Below are 27,454 nucleotides of genomic sequence, written 5' to 3'. Positions count from 1 at the left end.
GATCTATCCTTCTTTGGCAGAGGAAGGATAGGGACAACACATGGACTCTTGCTTTCCCTCACCATTCCTCTAGCCATAAGGTCATCCACTTGTTGTTGTAGCTCTTTATGCTCCTTTGGACTCATTTTATAGGGTGACTTATTTGGAATGATGGCTTCTAACACAATATCAATGCAATTTTGAATATCTCTTATGGGTGGTAGACCAGGTGAGATCTTCCAAAGCAACATCCTTAAAATCTTGAAAGAGAGGTTGCACTTGAGAAGGGATAACATATTTTCCTTAATTTTCTTCTAAAACCATAAGCCACCTTTGAATCTTCTATGGCCTTATCAACTTCAGATTTTGAGAGTAAATTATTTTCCTCCCCTTTTGAAGGTTTAGGATTTCTCTCTATTTTCGATGGACCTAAAGTGACTTTGATTCCATCTTTCTTAAAAGTGTATGTATTCTTGAACCCATCATGCCTAGTTTTCCTATCAAATTACCAAGGCCTCCCAATAAGCAAATGACAAGCATCCATGGAACAACATCATACCATACTTCATCATCTTTTATCTACTTTTACCTCATTCTCTTTGCGAAGCCATGAAAGCTTGTAAAGTTGAGGATGATTCTATGTCTTGAGTTGTAATTTTTCTACCATTATTGTAGGTACTACATTTTTATAGTTTTCTTTATTAATGATGACATCACAGTCCGATAGGAGTAGTTGTGCAAGCCTAAGGAGGAAGGGGGGCTAGGTATCAGGAGACTCAGAGATGTGAACAAAGCCATGATTAGTAAGATGATCTAAAAGATAAAGCATGACTCATCATTTGCTTTTAAAATTTTAAAGGCTCGATTGTTTCTAGCAATGGCAATTTGAAGAAGGGTTACAGGGCTTCATTGATTTGGCCAGGTGTTCATAGAATGTGGAGCTTTGTTGGGGAGAATGAGAGATCGATTGTTGGCAATGAACAATATATTAACTTTTGGAAGGCTAGATGGTGGTGTTTTGAATCTATAGCTATGATGGCTCAAGGTGAAGAGGTTGCTTTCCATAATGCAGACGCAAAAGTAGGGGCTTTTATTACTAATTATGAATGGCAAATTCCTAAGCTCGGTCTAAACTTTTAAAGATCGTATTCAACAAGATTCGAGACATCAAGCTGCCCCAATATTATATTGTGGATCATTGTGTTTGGATTCTTACCAATTCAGGAGAATTTACTTTTTGCTCTGCTTGGGAGGACATTTAGGTAAGAAATTCTAAAGTTCCCTGGAAACCCATTATTTGGTTTAAATGACTATTGCTGCATCAGTCTATGTTTGGATGGAAACTTGCCCATGAGAAACTTCTGACTGATGATCTAATAAGGAAGAGAGGTTTTTCTCTAGCTTTAAAATGTGATTTGTGTGGAGAGGCTATTGAATCATTACACCATTTGGTCCTGAGTTGTTCTTTCTCTTGTCATGTTTGGAATGCTTTTCTTGATTGTTTTGGTTTATCTTGGTGTAACCATGCATCTATTAAAGCTTTTTTTACTTGGTGGAACCGAAAAACAAAGACTATTAACATGAAGGAGCCTTGGATAATGGGAGAGGTATTTTTTTATGGTGGGAGAGGAACAAAAGGCGGTATGAAGGGAATTGTAAATCGATTCCACAAATTTTTGAGACAATCAAAGAGGATATTAGAGCATGTAAGCTTAATATGTAGGGGACGGTGAAGTCTATTCAGGATGTACAATGTTGTAAGAGGCTGAATTTTCCAATTGAAGCATGGTTGACTAGGTCTCTATTGGAAGTTCACTAGTGTAGACCAATGCGGAACTGGATCAATCTAAATGTGGATGGGAGCTCTCTGGGTAACCTAGGTAGAGCAGGGGCTGGTGTAATGTTGAGAAACCATATGGGTCAAGTGGTGAGTTCCTTTTATATTTACCTTGGTGTTAAATCGATTTTTAAAGCAAAGTTTGTGGCATTGGTTGAAGGTGCTGTTAGAGAAAAGGAAATCTAAGCTACTTCTCTTTGGATTGAATCTGATTTTGCGGCTATGGTATCCTCCATACTTTCTAAAACCATTCTATGGTTTGTGCTCCAAAAGTGACTATACCTACAACCATATCTGTTATCGATTCAATAGAAGATAATTCACTATTTTAGGGATGCTAACCCTGTGGTGAACTATATGGCAAAACAAGCTACAAAGACTGGTGGTTTGAGTGATATAATGAGTTTTCCTTCTCATGGAAATGAGGAAATTGCTAATGATGCAATAAATCGTCCAAGATTTAGATTCAGTTAGTTCCAGGTTCTTTTCTTCCTATTGATGGCAATGGCGAAGGTGAGAGGTGGTGCCTTAGTTTTTTAATTGGTTGTTTCTGGTTTGCTAGGTTGCTTTCAGTTTTTTTCTTTTTTTCTTGCCCCCTTTTAATAATACTGGTCTTTAGCAAAAAAAAGAAAAAAAAATGACATCATACACTTTTCTATGAGTGGTGCATCTAGTGTGAAATAGGGGTGAAAGTTTAGCTCTGACAACCCGAACCCACCCTAAGCCCGAACAGGGCTTGGGCCAAGTTTTTTGACCATGAGAGCGGGTTAGGGTTGAAAAACCCCAACCCTAGGTCAGGGTCAGGTCTAGCCCAGGTTGAGTTCTGGGCCTAACTTTTAACCCTAAGTCCCTGATTATATATGTATATATACTCCTTTTACATCGTTAGTTGTAAATATTATTATAATATATACCCAACGTAACATATGTTATGTTCCATGCACACAGGAAATGGTGTTTACAAGTGTACAAAATCACGATTTTGGAGGAAGATGGCTGGTGTGTGGGCTGCGCTGGAAGAAAGAGGAATGGAGAATAATGGAGGAGCCAGTGAAGATCCGGATTGAGGTCCCATTAATCCTGTTCCAAATTGTTCTTATGCCAAAGCAGTTGGAAATGCTTCTTGGCCAGCGATTGATTCCCTCCCTGAAACAATCCAAGCTAGAAATATTAGGATAATCATGATCCTTGAAAGCGACTACGAGTCCAAGCGGCAGAACTTTCAATTTGCTCTTATTGGAAGGGTTAACTTTTGATTGATTTCCTTGGATGCTCTACGACAAGAGGCTGCAGAAAAATGGAATCTGAGTCAGGGAGTGGTGATGCATCCTCTTGGCAAAGGATACATCATCTTCCAATTCAAATACGAAGGAGACAAGGCGGCTGTATGGAAGAGGAGCCTGATGAATATTGGTAAGCAGTTAATCTGTTTCTAGCACTAGAAGCCGGATTTCAACATTCATAAGAAGCATGTTTGGACCAAGCTTCCCAAATCTCCCCCTAGAATACTGGTATGAGAATGTCCTCCTCTCAATCACGAAAGCGATCGGGGTACCCTGCTTCCCTGGATCGCCACACTAAGCATGGACTGATGGGTTATTTTGAAAGAGTCCTCATGGAAGTGGATGCTACTGAAATGGCATCACGTATTGGAGAGATTCAAGTAGAGAGGATGGAGCCAGGCACAACCAACATTTTTGGTTTCAGGAAAAAGGTGTTGTACTAGGATGGAATTGCTCGTTGCGGTTATTGCAAAAGGTTGGTGCATAGCATCAGAGATTGCAAGTCAAAGAAGCATGATGATGATAGGCAAGCTGCCATGGACAACGTTGGTATACCTAGGGTAGTCTATGTTGATGGAGTCGACTCAGGGTGAATCAACTCTCAGGAGAAGCGATTAGGAGAAGGTGTCCCAAATGTGGCAGTCAATGCCATGTCTAATTCTCCTCCCTTAAAATGTCTCATTACAATCCAATCAAAGACGTTCAAGTATGGAAGGAAATATTCAAATTGTATTGGACTCATTGCTTTCCAATTCAAATTTAAATTTGAATTCTGCCAAGAAGGAAGCTCTTGTCGCTCAAGATAAGGAGTTATCTTAGAATAACAACCTTCCTATTATGTGGGAAGGTGAGGTCTGTTTCGACTATGGGTCTGGGTCGGATTCAGACCCAGAGAGCTCCGACCCATCTGAATCTGAGGAGGAAGTTCAAAATGCTCAGGTCGAATAATTTCTCTCATGAGGCCTGGCCGTTCAAGGAGAGAAGTCGCTGGCAAAGGTAGGGGCAGTGGTGGTGTCCAGCCTTGACGAGGGGGTCGATTCCTTCACTCTCTTTGCAGTGAAGGCGACTCTCATATTTCAAGCTTCCCAGATACTGATTTAGTAAATGGTCGAGTAGCTCTAAATTTTCATGAGGTCACAGTCATTGACAGAGCAATTGTTGCTCGTGAAAAAGGGATTGTTGGCGCTAATAATGGAGGAAAGAAGAACAAAAAAAAAGTGGGTCAGACCAACAAGTTTGACAGAGCTCGTAATAAACCCCATTCCTCATGAAGTTTCTTTTTTGGAATATTAGAGGAGTGAGGAAGGCTGCTGGCTTAAGGGCCTTGAAGATTATGTTACGGGATCACTCCCCCGACATTGTATGTGTTGCTGAACCTATGGTTCACCCCTATACGTTCCCCTCCCTTATGGTAAATAAGATGGGATTTTCTTCTGATTTCATTCACAACCATTAGTTGGACAAGCCCCAAACCTATGGATTTTTTGGAGGCAAGGAATTCCTCGTCCCTCTGTGATCTCTATCTCGGACCAATAATTATCAGTAGTAGTTGACTGGGTTGGTGCCAATATTGTCTTTCCTACTCACATTATTGACTACCTTTGTAGAGATGCTACAGGTAGACCCAGCTACCATTTTTTCTAATGGGGCTTCTTTCTTCCCTGCTGATGGCAATTCCAAAGGTGGGGGGTCAGGAGCTCGAGTTCTTTCTTTTTATTATTCCATACCATAGTATGCTGTTCCTTTTTTCCCAAATTTTTAATAAAATTCTCCCATTCTAGATAAAAAAAATAAAAAGGTGGGTTTATCCTTCGTCCATGCCAGCAGCTTCAAAGCCCTGAGGAAAGATTTGTGGATTGATTTGGGTCTTGTAGGATTGACAACTATCCCATAGTCTATTATAGGGGATTTTAACACCACATTATTCTCTCATGAGAAAAGGGGGCCTGGTTGATTCAATCTAGCTTCGGCGGTAGAATTCTAGGCGATGGTTGATTTTTGTGTGCTTATTTCTGTTCCCTCTCAGGGGAGGAAATTTACCTAAACAAATAATCGTAGAAGGGTTCATGTGGCAGTGGTGCTTGATCGCAGTTTCTACAATGAAAAGTGGCTTGACTTCTTCAAGAACATATCTCAAAGGGTTCTTCAATGTACTATGCCCCTCTCTTGGTGACTTCTGATGTTGTCCCTAAGCCATCAAACATCCCTTTTAGATTCCACAGCTTCTAGATGGAGGATGATAGTTGTTATTCTATTATTAAAGAGGCATATAGTACAAAGTCTTATGGTAATCCTATTCTCGTTCTTTGTCAGAAACTGAAACAAGTTAAATGATTCTTGAAGCCTTGGGCTAGGCATACCTTTCCAAATCTTGATATTAAGGTAGAGAAGTCTTTCAAAGATCTAAAGGCCATCCAAGAAGAAATAGAAACTTCAGGTATGTCTGAAGAGTTATTTTCCAAAGAGGCTAATACTAAAACCGCTTTCCTTAAGGCCACTCAAATGCATGCCTAGCTATGGTCTGATAAAGCCAAGCAGAAATGGATGGAAGATGGAGATTGAAACTCCAAGTTTTTCCATCTCTCTGTGAAAATGAGAAGGTCGCGAAATATGATTCGCTCTCTGAAGAAAGATTATGGAACATGGGTTTCTGATCAGCAGGCTTTAGCATCTTATGTCTCTGATTTTTCTGAATCCTTCCATGGAGAGGCCCATGCAACCCCCCACTGGGATCTTGATTGCATTCCTCTGCAATTACGAGATAATGATAATGCAATCCTTGATGCTATTCCTTTTAAGGAGGAAATCAATACCGCAATTTGGTAATTGGATGCAAATAGCTCCCCTGGCCCAGATGGGTTCTCAGGTATTTTTTTCAGATAAGTTTCGGATATTGTTGAGCATGATTTCTGAAGAGCTATTATTCATTTCTTCAGGGTGGAAAAAATTCCTTTGGAGGTTAACAACTGCTTCGTCACTCTAATTCCCAAAGTTTCAGGCGCTACTTCTCTAAAGAATTTCCCTCCGAATCTGTATGGGTAACTTTTTTACAAAAGTCATTTCTAAGATTTTATCTTCAAGATTGTCTTGTTTTCTTCCCCGTCTTATCTCTGAGGAGTAGGGAGCTTTCCAGAGAGGAAAAATAGTTTCTTTAAACATCAGCCTTGCCTCTGAGCTTGCAAATCTAATACACTCTTCAATAAGGGGTGGGGGTATGGGAATTAAATTAGATGTCTAGAAGGCCTTTGACACTCTATCTTGGGATTTTCTTTTCGTCACCTTGAAGAAATTTGGTGTCACTCATACTTGGATTTCATGGATTCATGATCTTCCTCTAGAATCTCAATAATGGGGGCCTGTGGGGTATTTTGGGGCTGCTCGTGGTCTGCTCCAAGGAGACCCAATTTCTCCCATTCTTTTTATCCTGGCTGAGGAAGTTTTATGTAGAGATCTGAAATTCTTATCGGAGAAGGGTAATTTGAAACCTCTTCCAAGGCCAAGAGGCACATTTGTCCCATCTCACTTATTATTTACTGACGACATTTTTGTATTCATGAATGCCTCAGCTTCCTATTTTAGGAATCTTCAAAACTTTCTTCTCAGGTATCAAGAATTTTCTAGTCAGCATATAAACCTTGAGAAGAGCAAGCTTTTCTTTGGGAAGGTGGCTCCTCATAGGAAGCACTTCATATCAGAGATTTTTGGCATCCCTATTTCTAAACTCCCCACTAAATATTTGGGAGTTGAGATATTCAAAGGAAGGGTCTCCAACAGCCATCTTCTTCCAATGATGGATAAAATAAAAGCAAAGCTTGCTGAATGGAAAGGGAAGCTTCTATCCTTAGTGAGAAGAGTTGAGCTGGTTAGATCAGTAATCTTTGGAATTCCCATTCATATCTTTACTGTTTATTGGTGGCCTTAATCTACCATTAAAACAGTAGAGCAATGGATGCGGAGTTTCATCTGGTCTGGTGATGTTGACAAACAAAAGAAAGTTGTTGTCAAGTGGGAGAATGCTTGCAAGCCAAAAAAAGGAGGCCTTGGCATAAGAAAGCTGCAAGACTTTAACTCTGCCTGCTTATGTAAACTAGCTTGGCAAATCAACCACGAAGATTCAATTATGAGCTCATTTTTTAGAGCTAGATTGATGAATGCAGATGGCTTGCTCAAGTCCAGTTATCTCTCGTCCTCATTTTTTCCAGGTTTGAAAAAGGTATGAAATATCATTTCAAGTCTTGAACAGTGGACTGTTGGAACTGGGAGAATGATAAACTTTTGGCATGATAGATGGATGGATATGACTTCTCTTGCAGAATGTTTAGGGCTGGATTTAAATGTTTTCAAGGGGACTCACACTAAAGTTGCAGAATTTATTGAATCAAGCAGATGGGTTATTCCCACAACTAGTTCGTCTTTTCTTAAGGACACCTTTGCCATAGCCGCTCAGATAGTGATATCTGACCTCGAGGATGTTTGTCATTGGAATAACTTCCAACTTTGAAGCAGAAATTCAAGTAGTGATTTTTGGTTTGGAATATGCTAAAAGCATCAAAGTCTAGAAGCTTTGGATCGAATGTGACTCTGTGGCGATGGTCACCCTTCTTTCTAGAGGCTTTGTTCCCTGGCATGTGTATCAAAGATGAAGAAATCTCTCACCTTACTTAAGCTCCATTGATTGGAAGATTACTCACTGCCATCGTGAGGTTAATTCGGTTGCTGATTTCTTGGCTAAAATGGTTGCAAAAAATGATGCGACCAATCCAGTGTCTGTGTGGCCCCCCTTGATGTCTATGGAGCTGGAAATGGACATGAATAAACGTCCCCATTTCAGATTCATGTAGCTGTACTCTTTGCCTCCTTCTAAGGTCCCGTTCCTCTTTGTGATTTTCCTACTGATGGCAATGCCTAAAGGTGGATCTATCGCGAAAGGCTCCACTCCTTTTTATTTTTTGATCTTTTCTTCCATTGTATCATATTTTTTCCTCTTTAATATAATACGAATCTTTTAGTGAAAAAAAAAATGTTCCATCCACACACCGCTCACATTTTTACTTTAAAAAACCCAATACATTATTATAAGTATAAACTCATCAGTCATCACCCACTTTTGATTTTAAAAAAATTGTTGGAATGATGTCTTGGCATTAGATGTTTGTAAGAACCCGACCCAACCCAGCCAGCCCTGAGGGTGTTAGGGTTGAATTTTTCCAAGCCATAGCAGGGTAGACTGAGCTCAGGCCCAATTAAAGGGATGCAGGGTTGGGCTTGGGTTTTAAGAATCCCGACTAACCTGACCCTGTTTCACCCTTAGTGTGAAATATGTTGTTACATAGCCATGTTTCTTCTTCAATAAGGGTTGCATTCAAAATTTGACGAAGGGACTCTCTTTAATCTCCATATACAACTTCCTTTTCCTTTTCCTATCCTTCATTGGAATTAGATGAGTTCACTTGTTGCTCATCTTTAACTAGAGAAACAATCTTGCTTTTGGACAATCAAAAGCGATGTATCCGAACCCTTGGCACTTGAAACATTTACGTGAATTGAAAGACGTAGGATGGCTGAAACTTGAGACTTCAACATTTTTAGGTGGTGGCTTTGAAGAGACTGCCTTGGATTTGGAAGTAGAAGCACTTCCATAGTTGGGATAGCATTGTTTGTTTCAAGACTGAGAGCCGCTACCACGTGCTTCTTTGAGTTGTCGTTCCACTTTGATTGCAAGCTAAAAACATCATTTTAAATTCAGTAAGGTTGCAATTGGACAACATTGCTAATTTCTTATTGAAGTCCACCAAGACAACAGGAAATGGTTTGCTTCTCCAGTTCGGAGTTATCACAACACATCATGAGATGATCAAACTCTATTGTGTATTCCTCCATAGACAATTTCTTTTATCTAAATTATGAAACTTAAAGAATGCATCTTGAAGAAAGTTCTTGGGTAAGAACTTCCTTTTTAATTCTTTCTTCATTTTTTCTCATGTTGCAATTCAACTCCTCCCTTCATGAGTTCTTTGTTGCTTCAAGTGCTCCCACCATATGGAAGCATGCTTTTTCAATTTTATAGCAACAGATACACCTTCTGATCATTAGATTTGTCTTTGGTATTAAAGACTCTTTCCATTGTATTTAGCTAATCCAAGAACACTTTTGGTTGCATTTTCCCCTCAATTTCAGAAATATCAACCTTTAGTTGGACTTGATGAAGTTCTTGACATCATTATAAAACCACCTCCATTTGAAGCTTGATTTTGAGCATGACCGAAGGGGTTAACATTCTCTTCATTAGAAAAATTCTGCTTAGGATCATGATGCAAATCATTATGTTCTAGAGATTTGAAGTGTTGTAAACGCTCCTGCAATTTTTACACATGTTTCCTTAAGTCATCAATCTCTGCATCTCTTAGGTCTCTTTCTCTAGTTGTTTGTAATTTAACATATGTTCCACGTCTTCGATGATCTGCCATTGTACCTAGACTCTGATACCAAATTGACGTAAAAAAATTGTGGAGGAGTGAGAGGTAACACAAGTGACCATTTCAATGGGAAAAGAACTCACCACCCAACGGAAATCCACCTAAGGCATAAGAGAACTCAGGAAGAACTATTTCTTCTCAAAGGCCAAAGACTCAAATAAAATTATGAATGAACTCCAAGTATGCATTCCATCTATTGGTACAAGCTTATATAGATTAGCATGGAACAACCTCCTAATCATAGGTAATTTCTAAGAATGAAATAAGACTAATTGGAAAGATAAATATTAGGAAGACAAACAGTTATCCAATAGAAAAGGCCCTTGAAAACCTTGAAAGGCATTTTACACATCTTGAAGAGTCTAGAAATATAATAGTTTAACTACACAAGAAGTACTAGAACTGAATGTGAATGTAAGTTGAACAAAAAAGATGAATCCTGGAATTCTAGGTGTCTGCAGTTAGCTTAGACACACTTTACCAAAATGTCACAACTTCTTCTAGAGAATATCAAATGATGCACCATTTTTTGTTGGAAAATAGACTTCTAGACATTTCTATCCATATATGACACAACTTCTAGTTCCTTTTGTGCTGGTACAGGTGTTACATGAAGTTAGTCATAAATTCTGGACCGTAACTTTTATTTCCAGCTTCAATCCTTTGGCTTAGGCTTGTGTGTTTATTGGGATGAGTTGTTGGTCCATCTATAAATGCTCCTGCATCAAAGGTAAACATCTTGTTTGTATAAGTTTAGTTTAAAATGAGTAGAGGGAAGTAGTTAAAGATCCCATATTGTATTTTATATTCGTCTCCATTTGATGATATTTTGGTAATTTTACTAAAACTTTAAATCTGAGTTTGAGAAACTTTTCTTGCTTATTTTGGACTTCACAAATCCCATTTTTGTATTATATGTGAGGTCATCTATCACATGAACTAACCCATGTATTGACTACTGGCAACATATTGATGCCTAAAAGACCCTTTATAGAGTGAATTTATTTAGAAATCATACATTTTTTTATGGCAGGATTCTTGAAGGGGGAACTTGAAGCATGTTGTGGAGGTGAAGGTCCATATCATTATAACTAATCAGTGCACGGTGGCTATAGTGGTTCAATAGTTTGTGAGGATCCTTCTTTATATGTAAACTGGGATGGTCAGCATCTTACGGAAGCTGCTTATAGAGTGATTGCCACAAGTATACTTGAAGAACCTTACACCATTCCTCCCCTTGATATCTCCAGTGTATCATCATCACTGCAGAATGTATAACATCATCTTCACACATCTATTGCTACCAAAACTAATGTGGGGAAAATAAGTTGGAGATGGCAAGTTATTTGAACCTAATCTTCCCAGTATTTATCAATTTTAATATAAAAAATAATACAAATTAGTCTTTATCAATTAAGATATGTTTTGAGGAGAATATGGGGACTTTTCATTGTTTTTTGTGAACTTATGTACCCATGAATAATGGTTAAGGTCCAAAAATAATTAGTTAATACTAAGGCAGTCAATTGGGACAGTTCTCAATATTCAGGACATATCTATATCTCTATATCAAGAACGGCATTAGTACCAATGGTGCATGCCAATCCATGTACCGTACCATCCCGTTTAGTTAACGTGACCAAACCTAGGCCATAATTTATATTTCTGTCACCATGTTATTTTAGATTGTCTTTGGATAAGTGTGTTCATTGACCAACCCGGAAAAGTATTTCAAGGTTGAACTTGAACTACACCGGACTAGGCCTCTTGGTGGGACTTTATAAGTCTGTACACATATGCATCTATTATATGCTTAGATGTGCTGAGGAACTCTAGAATATTTTAAGATATATATTGGTATTCATTCCAATTACATTGCAGAATTCTGTGGGCTGTTGGAGGGTACTCGACATGCTATGGCGCTTCATGTGAATGTCCTGTGGATAGAGTCGGATTTGGTGGTGGTGGTGACTGTTGTGCAAGTTGGTTTTCTCAGCAGGATTGAAATTTTGTGCAACCTTTTCTTAGCTTCATTTCTTGGAGGATTTCTCATTGTTTCAGGGAGGCAAATCCTGTAATAGACTACTACCTCACTAAAGACGCAGTGAAATCGGTTTATCAACTTCGGTGATTGTCTTTCCTTGTCACGTTATAGAGGAATTAGTTTTTGACGTAATATCAGGACCAAGATATAGAGTTTGTAAATGGCAGCGGTGGGTCCTTGCTGATGGCAATGCCGAAGGTGGGGGTCCTCAACCTGCATTGTGTTAGTTTCTTTGTTTTTGGCTTCATCCATGGTGTATATATTTTTGTTCTCTTTATAACATAATTTCTGATCTTATAGAAGAAATTTAAAATAAAAAAATGAAGCCTTTAGTGCACAGACTTGTAGAGCCTAGGCTTCAACAAAGATTGAAATATGATAATGGAAGTACAGTACAAATCATACTGACACTAATAAGATGAACACTCAAAACCCAAAATCAATGTCTCCTTGATGGTCCATTAACTTCCATGAACCATTATTAAATTGAACCATCCCCTTATTCTTCTCAACCCACCATGAAATAGGCACAAGATATTCATCCTTCAAGCCATCCATGTTCTTGTTCACAAGAGTGATATCAAGATCAACTTCCAACTTAAACCCTCCTGTCGCCCCTTGTGTGCCAGCGACACCATGTAGGTAAGCCTCCAAGTTATGCCAACTTGAAAAATCCCCAGGGCTCTTTAAGTAGTTAGATTTTCGAGTGTCGAGCACTAGTTCCTGTCCGACATCGGAGTAGCCAACGGATGGGTAGTTAGGTACAACATCAGGGACGTTGCGGATGCGCAACGCTCGTAGGTCATCCAAACTAGAGAAGAACTTACAGAAGTTTGGATCTCCAACTCGGGGACTAGCAAAGACGAAAGCTGTCACTAGGCAGGCATTGCTTGGTTGGTCCTTAGGCTTATTCACTCCATTGGAAACTATGTCTGCTGCGTTTAGTGTTGCAAGTGCTGCTCCTAAGCTGTGTCCTGTTATAGTTATGCTGATCTCTTCATTCTTGAATTTTTCCACCAGTCTTCTCACCTCACTCAATACCTAATAATACCATCCAGAAAATTATTTAATCAACTATAGTGCTACTTAATTGAAAAGAGTGGGCTTGAGCTCTGTTATGAAACAAGTTTGTTGCTTATATGAGGTCCTATAAGCATTTGTTAAGGCATAGCCTTGTAGGTGAGGTGAGGTGAGGTGAGGTGAAAATATATTAGAAAAAAAAGAAAGAAACTACTCAAAGTAAAATCAACACTTTTGAATAAAAAATAAGATTTAATTTTCATGCACTCACGTTCAAGGGATTCTTCCTTGAGCAATGGATTTGAATGGTGTCCATAAAGTAAAGGGTAATAGTTGAGGCATTATCAATTATTTCTAAATATAGTGCATATATTTATGGCCATTGATGACTGTATTTTTCCTCCACCTTGAGGATAATTTTTCTAAAAAATAATAGAAAAAAGATATACACGTGACAACTTATATATATATATATATATGTGTGTGTGTGTGTGTGTGTGTCTCATATATTCTTTCTCCTATCTCATGCTAATACTTGTGGGCCACCTGTTGTACACTTTGACACCCATTGAAAGGGATGTTTCCCTCTCTAGCGTATCTGATGCGAATATAAAACACAAGTATATAAATCCCTCTCCCAAACATAATATATGACATGTAAATTTTTGTAGACCCTAGTTTTATTCTTCTTGTTACATAATTTGAGATAATAATTTTATTTATATTTATTTATTTTGTTCTAAAATACTTCCTGAAATTTAGATACAAAATAACATCCAACACATCATATTTATCCATTTTTCCCTTTATTTATTTTATTAATTAATTATTTTTCCTTGCAGCCGTTAGATGATTTAGAGTGTTAAATGTGCTGTAACTATTGAAAGGAATCACATCCGAGGAACATACCAAATAAATTTTATTTGAATAATCTCTCAAACATCAATGAAGTTAAAAAAAATAATAATAAAAATAAAATTATATTGTCTAAAATTGACTATTCCACCTATATCCTTTATGACACTAGAAGCCACAAGTGCATGAGTGCCACTCCATGTGTGTTTTCTCAAAAAGGAGGTAGGAGGAGAGATAATAAGTTTAACATCAAATATTACTAGTTCACTGATTTAAAATTTTTACGGGAAAGGGTTCCTTAAAAGGCAACATGACCCCCTACACTAGTGCATGGACCAATGAGAGGACATGTGAAAGTATCAAAAACCGTGAGATTACTACTTTTCAAGGTGTAGAGTGGTCATTTTTCTCCACCATGTGTCTGGGCTTAAAGGCCATACTGCCTTCTAGGATTTTTTCCCTGAAATTACCTCACTTAAAAAAAATCTTCTATTTTTAGAGGTGGGGAGGAGGGGTACCACAAAGAATATTTTATCTTTCACATATACATAATAGATAAGTTTTCTTACTATTTTGACTAGAAAATCAAGTATTAAAAGAAAATAAATTAAGGGTGAAATTTATCTTGTTGGCCTAAAAAAATGTTTGATGTGGCATTTCAAATGGAGCATAAATTTGGTTAGACAAGTAGACCCCAACATCCCATGTCCAGCTATCAAGTTTCAAACCAATTGGTATTGGTTATGGAGGAAAATGAGCTTTGAAAATCTAGGTCAATGCGAGGACTATGAGTAAGACATTGCCAATAAAAGGATGACTGAAAATCCATTGCGCATAGACATGTGTGGGTAGATATATAATTAAATTTTAGTTCGATATTTCATATGTTGTCAATCTAAATGTTGCCTTTTCTATTTTTTGATAAAGGATAATTTTATTAAAAATGGAATATCAAAAATACAAAAGAACCAACATAGACAAAAAGCAAGAAGAGAACCCAACTTCGGCATGGCCATCAGTAGGCCTTCAACCAACGAACTAACGAAAATGAAAACAAAAACGAGGTCTTTTCTCAGCATCTATCATCAACTGATCTACTAAGTGGGGAGGGAGAACAACAATATCTGCTGAGATACTAGTTTTGCCGCCTCTTTAGCAAGATAATCTGCAATGGGATTAGCCTTCCTAAAACAAGATGATGTCTTTTCTATCCAACTGCTAGAATCATCATATCATAATACCATATGGCAGAATTGGCGTATTTGTGTTAGTTGATGTGGTTCAATTGCCACATCAGCAAAGGACTTGGTGGTGGTTTCCTAACAAAGGCTGATATGATTACAATTATGGCTTTATGATTACATAAAGGCTGATATGATTACAATTAAGGCTTGAGTTGAGTATTATAGGAAACACAATCTATTGTTACAACTTCAGTGCAAGAAACAATAAGTCTAAATGACAACCCCTTGTGAACTTTTACATCTGTTCGTGACAGTCAGAGAGGATAAAGAATGCCGGAGAAAACAAGGTCGATGGAAAATCAAAAGTACATTTTCGAAGATAGAAAAAGATGTATAAAGTCAGAATATTTGAGCCTAACATAGGTATAGTCTTCTCTATTTCTTTTATAATTTCTAGATTAGTATCAGAGTGAACTTCAGATGCCATGTCACTCTTATGAATGCTTTCTAATATTGGACTATAAATACGACTAAGACATTTTTTTTTCTTTTTCTTTTTAATAATCTAGAACCCTTATCAGAGGTCATATGCTAGCCACTAGCCTTCGTGTGCATCATTAGTAGCCCACTGAGGTGTCGTTGGCCACTAGCAACAGCTATGCTCTGGCTAACTATGAGATGTATTCACGTGGTAATAGGGATGCTCTGTTTAGAGAACATGTTTCCTAGCTTAAAGTACCATTTAGAGGATTCTTTGGAGGGCTTTCTACATAATATCTCATGTTGTGTGTGTTGCTCATTTGGTGTTTGATAATTTACCTCACTTGGATTTCGTTTATACTTTGTTTACTTGATGTTCGGTTGCTATTTTTATTCTCACATAATTTTATTGAGTAATGGATTATTACCGCAAAACATGCATGTAAAAGGAAAATACAAGGGCAAACTTCAAAATAGATGGGATCTAAAGATCACCCTACACTTGTATATGCTTTTTCAAGGCATATAAGCAAAAAGTATGAGCATAAAACAGTACTAATAGAGGGCAATGTTTGAGTATCTAGTTTGGCCATTGACTCGTTTCATATGTCAGAGAGTAAGAAAAGATAGTCGAAAAACCAAGCTGAGATCAATGAGGGAAAGGCCCCCAATAGAACATGGCATAACCTATGTTTTAACAACCACAAGTTGTGACCAATCTAGAGTTATAGTCGATTAATGAATCTAATATTCAAAATACAATAAGACATTCCAGAGTCTGATTTCAATATCTGATGAATTTTTTGCCTTAATATTTGAAGTGGGCAAGCCTATGGCGTAATGGTTGAGTTGCACTATTGCAACATGTTGGTCACAGGTTCAAAACTTAGAAATAGTTGCCCCTAGCTCCCAGACCCTACAATAGCAGGAACCTCCTGTGTTGAGTATTTTTTATTTATTTTTTTTAAATTATGATTTCACCTTAGTATTTGAATTCATACTTCATAAGGATTTGAATATCCACATCCAAATATGTTTATATGCAAATATTTTTTATATATAAAATTTTTAATAAAAATAATATATAAAATACTTAATTATTCTACATTATGAATATATAAATGATAACAAAATAGCTAATACATGTTAGAAGAAAAATGTTTTAAAATTCTATAATCCTAACCCTAATATGAGAAAGGAAACATACGGATTCATATTTAATCCAGTCATTCAAATAAATATATTATTAAATATATAGAATTTGGATGTTATGGACTTTTAACTGTATACATATAATTTTCTTAGTCAAATATAGTCTTATGTTATCAATTTTGGTCAATTTTCTTAGGTGTTACGCTATTAACTTGCATTTTATCTATTTTTTGGATGGAAATATAAATCTCTCAACTTGCTAATTGATTGAGACCTTGCATAACTTGTTTATCTAGATGCCACAATTCTAAGAAGCCTAATGTTATATAACCAATATGTTTCTCAAGAAACTTATTATATTGCGAGGATGAACCTATTTTATTTGGAAAATATTGTAGTTAACATGTGTGGTGAGAAATGCATTGTATCATGATTTTTATTTATCACATAAAAGAGTGTTGTAGCTACTCTAATCATTGGATATCTAAGAAATGGTCTAGACTAGTCGTAAGTCAAAATTCAATTTAAAATTTAATCATTTTCCCTTCAATCGAAAGTCAAACATTCTCATGTACATCCATACACCTTATTAGTAATCCTTAATTTTTAATAATTTGTCATGTAGTGTGGATAACTTTGATTGAACTGAAACTTAATATAGAACAGAAAACCATGGGTTCTTCTCATTCACAAAATTCAGTCCCATTGGAATTGTCACACAAAAATAATATATGGTTAGAGAAGTCAAATGTCAAGTTAAGATGGTTATAACAAACTAAACCCTATTATATTAAGCCCATGCCTAACACAATCCAATAGATCTAAACCGGTAGCATTCATAACATTAGATAAGACAAAACTTGTGGTTTATCTAAGGGATTTTTTTAGTGTTAAGTGGTTGTAACCTTAAATTTTTGTGTAATATGTTATAGAAAGGTTGGGTGGCTCGGTCTGGAGCTGGACTCTGGAGTTGATGACATAGCTTACGTGCCTCCCCTAGTCCCAATGATTAAGAAAGAGTTTAAGATGGACTTCCTTCTTAATTAGCATCCATCCTTTATTTTAGTACTACGCCAACTTCTTCTTCATCTTGAGTTAAAAATAATAGGAAGGAGAACCTTATCAATATAGCATAGGAAATACTCACACTGATATTGACACAAAAAGATCACACTGTCCTTCCCTGCTGTGCATTAAAGAAGCTCCCATCACTCCTCCCATTGGCCTGTGGGTCTGACGTTTCTTATGCTAGATTTGACCGATAGGATTCTCTAATTGCCCAAAATAATAATAAAGGAAAATGAACACTACCTGATCGATCATCTAACCTCCTGTCCTCAGTCATGGTGGAAGCAAAATGGTGTCCTTGCCTTTTTGAAATATAAAAATCTACCCCTTTCGATGCCCTGAGGGCCTAAGCAACTCCTAATTATTAGCCCCATGTTGGTGCAGGGATCACACGACTAGGTAGGGTTTTTCTTCCCTAATAATAAGCATCCACTGTGGATGTGTTTTTTGGGAACACACCTCTATGGTCAAATACAGGGGATGCAAAATAACCACCACACCACTCCTAATCAATATCCGAGTATGCGCTCTCATTAGCCAAGCCACTGGCATAAGAGCCATGCTCATGGGACAAAAACCATTTTCCCATACCCAAAAATGGGTAGACAACATTTTCCTAATTCCCAAAAATGTAAGAGAAGGCATTTCTATTATGTGAGAGAGAGAGAGAGAGAGAGAGAGAGAGAGAGAGAGAGAGAGAGGTTACGAAAATAATTTACCTGCGATCTTGCGCTGGACTTATTGTAATGAGAGCGTGGATCATCAGAAGTATACATGGAGTACCAACCATCATGTACCGCAGAATCGCCACAAGCAGGCCCAAATATGGAGTCAGCAGAGACCAATTTGAAGTTCAAGTCATCGGCCCATTCCAAAGGCCGCACCGTTCCTCTCCACGCAATCACAATATCCCTCCTTCCCAACACTTTCTTCCCTTCATCCGTGGCCACCGCAACATAACCTATCCAATTGGATTCCTTACTCCATGCCTCTCTTGACAAAGACTTCAATATGAAAGCATCTGGCATTTTCACAGAGGATGTGGCGTAGATGAACTTTGTCACCTCGTACTTGTATGGATTACCCATCTCCAGACCCACCTTCGAGAAGAAGTCCAACCTACCATAATGGCTGCTTCCGGCATACTTTGACGCCTTCTCGGAGTTGAAGGCGTCGTATGCCGCCTGAGCCATTTCGCCGTAGTGGATGATGTATCGCCGGAGATCGATGTCGAGTGGGTCTAACATGTTCTTCCAGTTATCCAGTCCGCTCAGCTGCTTCCATCTTTCGGAAATGCTGGAATTAATACCCATCATTTCTTTGATCCAACTTCCAAATTCAACCCAACACATACAAGTTTGGATTAATTGGACAGAGAATCACAGCAATATTGTTCTCCTTCAGTTTCCCTTAGGGAGTTCCTTTGTGTTGTCCTATCACACCCATTATAACCAATATATATATATATATATATATATGCTTGGAGTATCGACCAAGTCTTATGTTTTTCAAATCAAGAAGGTAGAGAAGGTGTTTGCTTTCCATGCATGGCAAGTAGCGGTAAACTGTGCCCCGGCCCTGGGCCTGGGCCTGGGCCATGAACTGACCAGTGAATCTCCACCCTATGATCAGGGATTCAACTCCGTATGATCAGGGATTCCAACTGATATTGATTGCACTATTCTAATCGGCTGGTGATTTAGGAAATCGATTCTGATAAGCTTACGAAAGTCAACGGTCTTACTTGTGCCACGTGGATGCCAGCAAAGTTGCATTAATTGCCCGCAAAGCTTGGCATAAGATACGGTTCCAAGTAAAGTATGCTAGTCCGAAATCCGAACATAGTTTACCATGAAGTACGGTTTAGTGATTGAACCGATGCGGGTTGATTTTGAACTGAGTCAGGACCATAGTTAGTAAGTTTGGGACGGTAATAATATAAGAACAGACACGTACAGCAATTAAATGGGGCATACAGAAATACTACTTTTCAGAAATTTGACGCCATAAAATGTGCACGACAATTATACGATACACGTTGAATACATGTTTAATACGATTGGTATGTAAAAATTTGGGAGCAAAAATATGGGTTTATTTTGGTATTAAGAATAAACTAAAACTGATTGTTTATAACTAAATTCTAATATCTCATGCTCTCATGAACACCTAAATCCAATCTAGCTTTCCAATTAGGGATCATTCTTATTTTTTATTTATTTTTACATCTAATATTTACTAAGTTTAATCATCTCTATCATAGCCAATGTTGATAGGTGACACATCAACCACTTTCTATCATAGTAAATAATAGCATATATTTGTCAAAATAATACTAATAATAACATGTGGATAATCATTTAACAAATTAAAATATCATCATTGTTATTATCTTATCAAACAAGAAAATCCACAGCAACCTCTATTGATGCGGATCTGTATTCTAAATCTGGAATCAAATCGAGTATAGGTCCATTAGATATTCAATAATTCAATCATAATAACTAACGGTATATTCGTAATTAAGGTAAAATTTTAAATTGAATGGCAAAATTAACGGCATAATCGTAATTAAGTCTATTAAGTAGATTTAATAGGCTAATGGATAGGAACAAGAGGGTGGACACATAAGATTCTTGATTAATAGATTTATGATAAGCTTGAAATGAAGTTAAATAAAGGGTATAAGATAATAAAGGAGAGAGGGAGCGGCAATATAGAAAGAGGGGTTGGAATTAATAAAATAAGAAAGGGAGACGCGTATCATTCGCATTTTTCTCAAAATCGAGAAACCTACAGAAATGGAGAAGTGTCGTTTTGACTTTTAGAGTTGAGTTCCCCCCCGCCCCCCAAACTAAAAGTATTAATAAGAATAATACGTATTATACTCATTTAAAATGAGTATAATATATGTACCTATAGAATACGTGTTTAATATGAATTTTTTGGACTGATACGTCAAATTATAACTTTTTTGATTGAAATGTTTAGATATGGCAAAAATCCGCGCATTATACGTGAATTTACTAACTATGATCAGGATGGCTAGTTGCCCCAGTAACGGGCAGGGGTGGGCCTTTAACAGTCTCATTCAGTTAGCCCATCAAATTGAGACCAAATAAATAAATTGTACACTCAATCAAAAAATCAATATATATATATATATATACGTGGGTGAGGATTCCGTGAAAGGCAGCATAGCTCCTACACCAGTATGTGGACTAATGGAAACATTAGTAGAAGCATCAACATAGGTAGGATTAATTCTGTCTTTCTTAAGGGATGGGGCTGTCATTTTGCCCACCATTGTGTCCAGGTGTAAAGACTATGCTACCTTTTATGCTTATTTTTCCCTATATATGGAAGAAAAAAAACTACCCGCTGGCATTGGTACATGCACCTACACATAGTGGGTGAAGAAAGACCACACTGCCCCGTATTGAAAATGTTCTTGCACACCCTCCCATTGGTCGCGCTCTAGCATGTACTTGTGTTGTGTGTGTTTGTGTGTGTGTGTGTGTGTGTGTGTGTGTGTATTTATGGAGAAAAGAATCTTGCCCGCTTGTGTTTCTCTATGCCTAGATAGGCATAGGTACACACCCACATATGTATATATATGGGTGTGAACAAAGACCACATAGCACCCGTGCTGAAAATGCTCCTGCACACCCCCCCATTGGTCACGCTCTGGTGTGTACTTATGTTATATGTATATATATGGAGAAAAGAATCTTGCCCGCTTATGTGTCTCCATGCCTAGGTACATGCGGGCGTGAAAAGACCAGACTCCCCCTCCCACCCACATGCCTCTACCTAGCCTCACATTGGCCTGTATGTAGGTGCAGTGGCCGCTCAAGAGGACAATGTTGTCTTGCACTATATTATATATATATATATATATATGGAAAATCATTTTCTATGGGCAAATGTGGCCCATGGGCACAAACAGATGGGGCCATAAATGATTCTCCCTCTCCCTCCCCCCCCCCCCAAAAAAAATGGAAATGATGCATGGTAGATGCTTCCTTGTGTGCTCCCATTGGCTCTTGCGCACTTGTAGGAACCGCACTACCTCACTGGAAACATTTTTCCATATATAGTTATGTGGCCCTTACACTAGCACTAGGCCAACGGGGGATGCCCAAGGGCATCGACAAAAGGGGTGTTTGATTTCTAAGGGGGCGGGGTAGTCTTTTTTTGTTTTTGGAAGCAAGTTAGTCGTTTCATAAGAGACTGTGTTTGGACAAGAGCCACACAACCAAGTAGCTTTCTTTTTATGCCCAAACACAAGGGTGTGAAAAGACTACCTTGTCCCTTGGTTGGATGTTTGAGTGCCTTCTTTGATTGAGATTTCTTGTATGTGTACCCATTTTTTCTCGATTAACCATATTAAGTTAATTACATGAGTTTCAAACATTTTTATTGACAATCAGTTTTTTGTTTCCTCGTGCTAGCATATTGGCCACACAAACAAGTAGTCATCCCCAGAACTTTGTTATTTTGGCATAAGCAACACTAGTACGTGGGGTCAATAGGAAAGTGTAATGAGAGCATCTTCAGCACATGGGATCGGGAAGGGGTGGGACAGTGCGATCATTTTACGCCCTGTACACTCTTGGGCATTTCCTAGGCCAGATTGTCAAAGTTCTTTTTTTTCATATAATTAAATGTTTAGTAAAAATGGCTGACAATGTCATGGGGTTCCTTCATTATTTATTTATTTATTCTCGATATTTTATTTCTGACCAGCGAGATATAGTTTGATTAGTGAAAGACTTCTATGAGTCTTATGTGATGCTTGTCTATTGGATCCAGTGATCTTGAAAATTTTATACTGCCACCATAATAAATGCCACGTGGGTAGTTTCAATTTGCTTAAACATTTCCATCTAATCCGTTTGCATCACGCATTAGGAAGACTCATGTGATGCCTGTCTATTGGATCCAGTGATCTTGAAAATTTTATACTGCCACCATAATAAATGCCACGTGGGTAGTTTCAATTTGCTTAAACATTTCCATCTAATCCGTTTGCATCACGCATTAGGAAGACTCATGTGATGCCTGTCTATTGGATCCAGTGATCTTGAAAATTTTATACTGCCACCATAATAAATGCCACGTGGGTAGTTTCAATTTGCTTAAACATTTCCATCTAATCCGTTTGCATCACGCATTAGGATGATTGTTTATATTAAACTTGGGTTTGCTGAGGAATTGTTTACATTAGCAGAATATACAAAGACATGCATTGCCTTTAAAACAGGTAAGTTGTCTGCCCAACCGCGAATACACAAAGATGATCATGAGTAATATGGGATATCGGCAAGGATTATAGTATCGGTATCAATCGTTGTATTAATGGGTTAAATTTAAGATATGTATCAGAGGATATTATATCGTATCAGAGGATATTATATCGTATCGGAGATACGCTAAACTATGATAAAGATCAAGGATTAAAGTATTGATATCGATCGTCATATTGATCAGATAAATTTAAGATACGTATCAAAAGGTATTGTATCAGTATTAGAGATACTTTAAACTATAAATATCGGATCACCTTCAATTCCTTTCTTGGAATGATCGTCTTTCAAAGTTTAAGCAGGCAAGTAATTCTCATTCTTAAAGTTTGGTTAATAGAATTTCCTGTCATCTTCATCAACCAACCACCCAAAGGTTTCTTCTCTTCTTCCATTTAAAAGCCCAATAATATTGTACTGTATAAAGATAAAAGCTGTTATTTACAAGTTTATGCTCATGGCTTTTTTATCGAAGAGATATTCCCTCAAAAAATACCACAGCTTCAACTTTTTTTTAGATAATTTTTTATAAGTAATATTAATTTATTGCAAAAAGAAGGAGCAAAAACAATCCGAAGGAAAACCTTGCAAATAGATAAGAGAGACAAAACCCCACACTCAAGAGAGCCCAAAACCACTAGACCAAGGAGGCACTACAACGACAAGCCAACCCCATTAACAAGTCAAGAAAAAAGGATGTGGATCAAGTTCTCATACGATTTGATTCACACACATGAAATTCATCACAAGATTTTTTCTTGTGTGAATTCTATGTGTAGATAAAAATCGTATAAATACAAGAATCTGATCCACTCTCAGTAAAAAAACAACTACAAGGATCATCTCAATGGGAACCCACTTCTCTCAATCCGAAATTGTTTACTGTCCAGAGGTTCTAGGGGATTGCTCTCCCTTACGAATATCAGCTCTGCTGGTGTCCTCTAAATTGACTTTGATATATCTAATGATGCACCGTCAAATTTTCATTTTTTTTTTTTTTTAATGTAATATTAGTGATTATCTAACAATATCTTGAGGGAAACTTTTGGAATTAAGTGATAGGGAGAAGAGCCCTACACTCAGGAAAAGCCCCACTTAGACCAACAAGGCCCTACAACAACAAACCAGCCCCACTAACAAGTCAAGAAACAACTACAAGGATCAGCTCAAGGGGCCCCATTTCTCTCAATCCAGAAGGTTGCACTGTCCATTTCTGAACAAGGAAGAGGCTCCTAGGGATTACTTGCCCTTAGGAATATCAGCTCTGCATCTATCCTCTACATGTTTATTTATTTATTTATTTGTTCTATTATGGCCATAACCAACACCACCTGGGGAAACCGACAATGGCCTACTTAATCTAAGACTTTGAAGATAGGAGCCGGTCAGACAAGGTAGGAGTTGATCAACCAGTAGAACCGAGCAAATCTTAAAAGCCAAGCGACTAGGTTATTACCGTGGCAGACCCCCTGAGTCGGCTTAGTAGACTACGTACCAAACGGTATGGGCAACTACATCTACCCTCCACCAATCGGCTCAAGGCCTTTTTTTTTTTTTTTTTTAAGTGCATATAGTGACATAAATGGCAAAATACACTGGCAGCTAGGGTCAGTCAGGGCTGTCAAGCCCTGGAATACCTAAAATTAGGGCCTTATAGGGTTAATCAAGGCCAAACCCAGCCTAATCAGGATAAATTAGAGCCAGGCTGGTTTGGGCTAAGCCCAGCTGGGCTGGACTTGGGCTGAACACACAACCGAAGGCAATCTAACTCAGCCAACTAACACCCCTAACCTTGTGTCCATCATGTTGTTTACCTGAATATTACAGTTTTTTTACCAAAAGGAATGAAAAGGTTTAATGGATAGCTTCTCAATCATATTTCTTGTACCCGAAATTTTATGGACACCTATGTCATAATGTATGTTTCTGCTGCCAAGATAGTGAAGATTGCCTTCGGTTATGTATTCATTGACTAACACATGAAAAATATTTCAAGGTTAAACTGGTACCACAATGGACCGCGTCTCTTGATTGATAAGACTTTATAAGTTTGGTGTGGAAACCCATATGAAACTATTTGTATGGTTATATGAAGAATTTTTCATGGTTTTATATACAGATATTTCTTTTTTGTATATATAAGAAATAGGCTATTCTAGGCTTCAATAGAGACTGGGATATGATCATGGAAGTACAATACAAATCATACTTACACTAAATATAAAAACATTTAAAGCCCAAAATCAACTTCTCCTGGTTGGTCCATTAACTTCCATGAACCATCAACACATTGAACCATCCCCTTATTCTTCTTAACCCACCATGAAACAGGCACAACATATTCATCCTTCAACCCATCCATATATTTGTTCAAGAGTACAATATTAAGATCAACTTCCAGCTTGAACCCTATTGCCGCCGTTTGTGTGCCAGCAACACCATGGAGGTAAGCCCCCAAGTTAAGCCAACTTGAAAAATCTCCGGGACCCTTCAAGTAGTTAGACTTAATTTCGAGTGTCAATCACCAATTCTTGTCCGACATCAGAGTAGCCCATGGGTGGGTATTTGGGGACCTCATCAGGGGAGTTGCGGAGGTGAAGGCTGTCACTAGGCTGCCTTTGTTTGGCTTGTTCTTGGGCTCGTTCACTCCATTGGCAACTATGTCTACTGCATTCAGTATTGCAAGTGCTGCTCCCAAGCTATGTCCTGATATAGTTATGCTGATCTCTTGATTATTGAATTTTCCCACTAGTCTTCTCACCTCACCCAATACCTAAGATGCCATACAGTAATCCATTAATCAATTGTAATGCTACTTACATTGAAAAGCATGGTCTGAGTTCTGGTATGAAACAATGGTGTTGCTCATATGAGAGCCCTAAAGGCCTGCACTGGGTTACAACCTTGCAGGCGAGGTGAAAAACAATCATACATTTTGGGGAGAAAAAATAGAAATGAAATAAAGTAAATGGAAGTGAGTGCAGCTAGCAAACTAAAATCCACAATTTTTGCATAAAAACAATTGCATTTTCACATATCTTTGGTCTCCCTCGATTGATGGGTTCGGATAGTATCCATAGGATATAAGGGAACAGCGGAATATCAAAGACCATTTGTAAATAGGGGGCAAATATTTATCGCCATTGATGATTGTATTTTTCCTGCACCCACGATGCTAGAAAGCTCTCCTAAAAAAATTGAAAAAAAATGATGCATACACAATACCGTATATATATATATATATATATCCTCACACATTTTCTCACTTTTTTCACCATTAATACCTATGGGCCCCTGTTTGACACTTCCCTATGTGTCGTTTATGATGCCGACATACAACTATATATCCCTATTCGAAAAATAATATATGAAATGAAAATATTTTTTAGACCCTAACATTTTTTATTCTTCTTGTTACATAACTTCAGATTTCATTTTCTTTTCTCTAAGATACCATCCACAATTTTGATACCTAACTGTTATCAGACACATCGGATTTATCCATTTTCCCCTTTGTTTATTTATTTATTTTCAGATGATCTGAATTGTTGGATGCATGTTAAAAAGGGAATAATTCTCAAGAAAATGGCAAACGTATTTTATTTGCATAATTTTCCAAGCATCAATCAATTAAAAAAAGTTGCTTAATCCAAAGTTCACCAATTATTTCAATGACATATTTTTATGACATCAAAAGGCATAAGCGCATAAGTACAACTATTTGTGTCCCCATTAAAAAAAAATGGGGGCAGACAGGGCAACATAAGTACATCAGTTAAATTGAAACATTTGACCTCAAATAATTACTATTTCATTATTTGAAATTTTTAATTACCTTGCTTAAAAAATATTGTATTTTTTTCGGAGGCAGGGGAGGAGTGGTACTACAAAAAAAAAAATAAATAAAAGTGTCTTTCATATATAGCATAATAAGCAAGTCTTGTTACTTTTCTGCTTCTGGGGACGGTTCTTCTTGGGTCTTGTTTCAGTCGTGTGGGTTTTATTTTGCTCTGTGTTGATTTTTTATTTGGTTTTAATATCATGAACCTTTAGCAAGAGAAAAGTAATCTTGTAATCTATTTCCCTTGAAAAATCAAGTTTTAGAAAAAAAAATTAAGGGTGAAGTTTATATGGTTTATTCAAGAAAGTGTTACATGACATTTCAAATGGAATTCAAATTTTGTGGATGGATAGACCCTAATGTCTAATGTCCATCTATTCAAGTTTCAAACCAATAGGTATTGGTCAATCAGTAAAATAAGCTTTGAAATTCCATATCAATGGGAAGACTATGAATGCGATGGAATGATTGGGCCTAATAGAGGTATGGTTTTATCCATTGTGTTTACAGTCTATAGATTGGTGTCGAAGTAAACTTCAAATGCCATGATCACTCTTGTTAATGTTATATTGACGTTTGATAATTTACCTCACTTGGATTTCATTTATATTTTGTTCACTTGATGCTTATTTTGCTCTTCCGATTCTCACATAATCATGTTAGGTAATCAGTTAGTACCCAACACATACATTTAAAAAAATAAAATATAAAGGCAAAATTGAAAATAGATGGGATCTAATGCTATCACCCTACAGGGTTTATGCCTTTCCAAGGCAATATGAGCAAAAATTATGTGCAAGAAATATTGTCAGTAGACGGTACCATTTGGGTACCTAGGTTGGTCATTGACTCATTGGACATGTCAGAAAAAAAGGATACTATAAAAACCAGACTGAGATCAATGAAGGCAACCCCACCACAACCCCCCC

General features: G+C 37.5%; 1 protein-coding gene and 2 pseudogenes across 1 annotated transcript; 1 reads left to right on the top strand and 2 right to left on the bottom strand.

Moving 5' to 3' along the window:
• LOC122092950 overlaps positions 1–10,853 on the top strand; it is a 58,632-nt pseudogene extending 47,779 nt beyond the window's left edge.
• A 1,123-nt stretch (positions 10,854–11,976) lies between these two features.
• LOC122092646 (phospholipase A1-II 1-like) lies at positions 11,977–18,796 on the bottom strand. Its single transcript, XM_042662871.1, has 2 exons — positions 18,098–18,796; positions 11,977–12,660 (listed from the first exon to the last, which is right to left on the bottom strand). Exons 1-2 carry the CDS (start codon positions 18,728–18,730, stop codon positions 12,046–12,048), a joined length of 1,248 nt encoding a protein of 415 aa, XP_042518805.1. The 5' UTR covers positions 18,731–18,796; the 3' UTR covers positions 11,977–12,045.
• Positions 18,797–24,840: 6,044 nt separating this feature from the next.
• The window catches only part of LOC122092949, a 4,929-nt pseudogene continuing 2,315 nt past the window's right edge, over positions 24,841–27,454 (bottom strand).

This window comes from Macadamia integrifolia, chromosome 11 (genome assembly GCF_013358625.1).
Source record: "Macadamia integrifolia cultivar HAES 741 chromosome 11, SCU_Mint_v3, whole genome shotgun sequence".
Taxonomy (NCBI): Eukaryota; Viridiplantae; Streptophyta; class Magnoliopsida; order Proteales; family Proteaceae; genus Macadamia; species Macadamia integrifolia.
This window is presented reverse-complemented; position numbering and strand designations above follow the sequence as displayed.

Bases quoted from the DNA above. Each gene is read 5' to 3' on its own strand.
- LOC122092646 (XM_042662871.1), bottom strand. From the start codon at position 18,730: ATGTGTTGGGTTGAATTTGGAAGTTGGATCAAAGAAATGATGGGTATT. The intron at 12,661-18,097 runs GTAAATTATTTT...TGGTATTATTAG, and splicing joins AGTCCAGCGCAAGATCGCAG to GTATTGAGTGAGGTGAGAAG.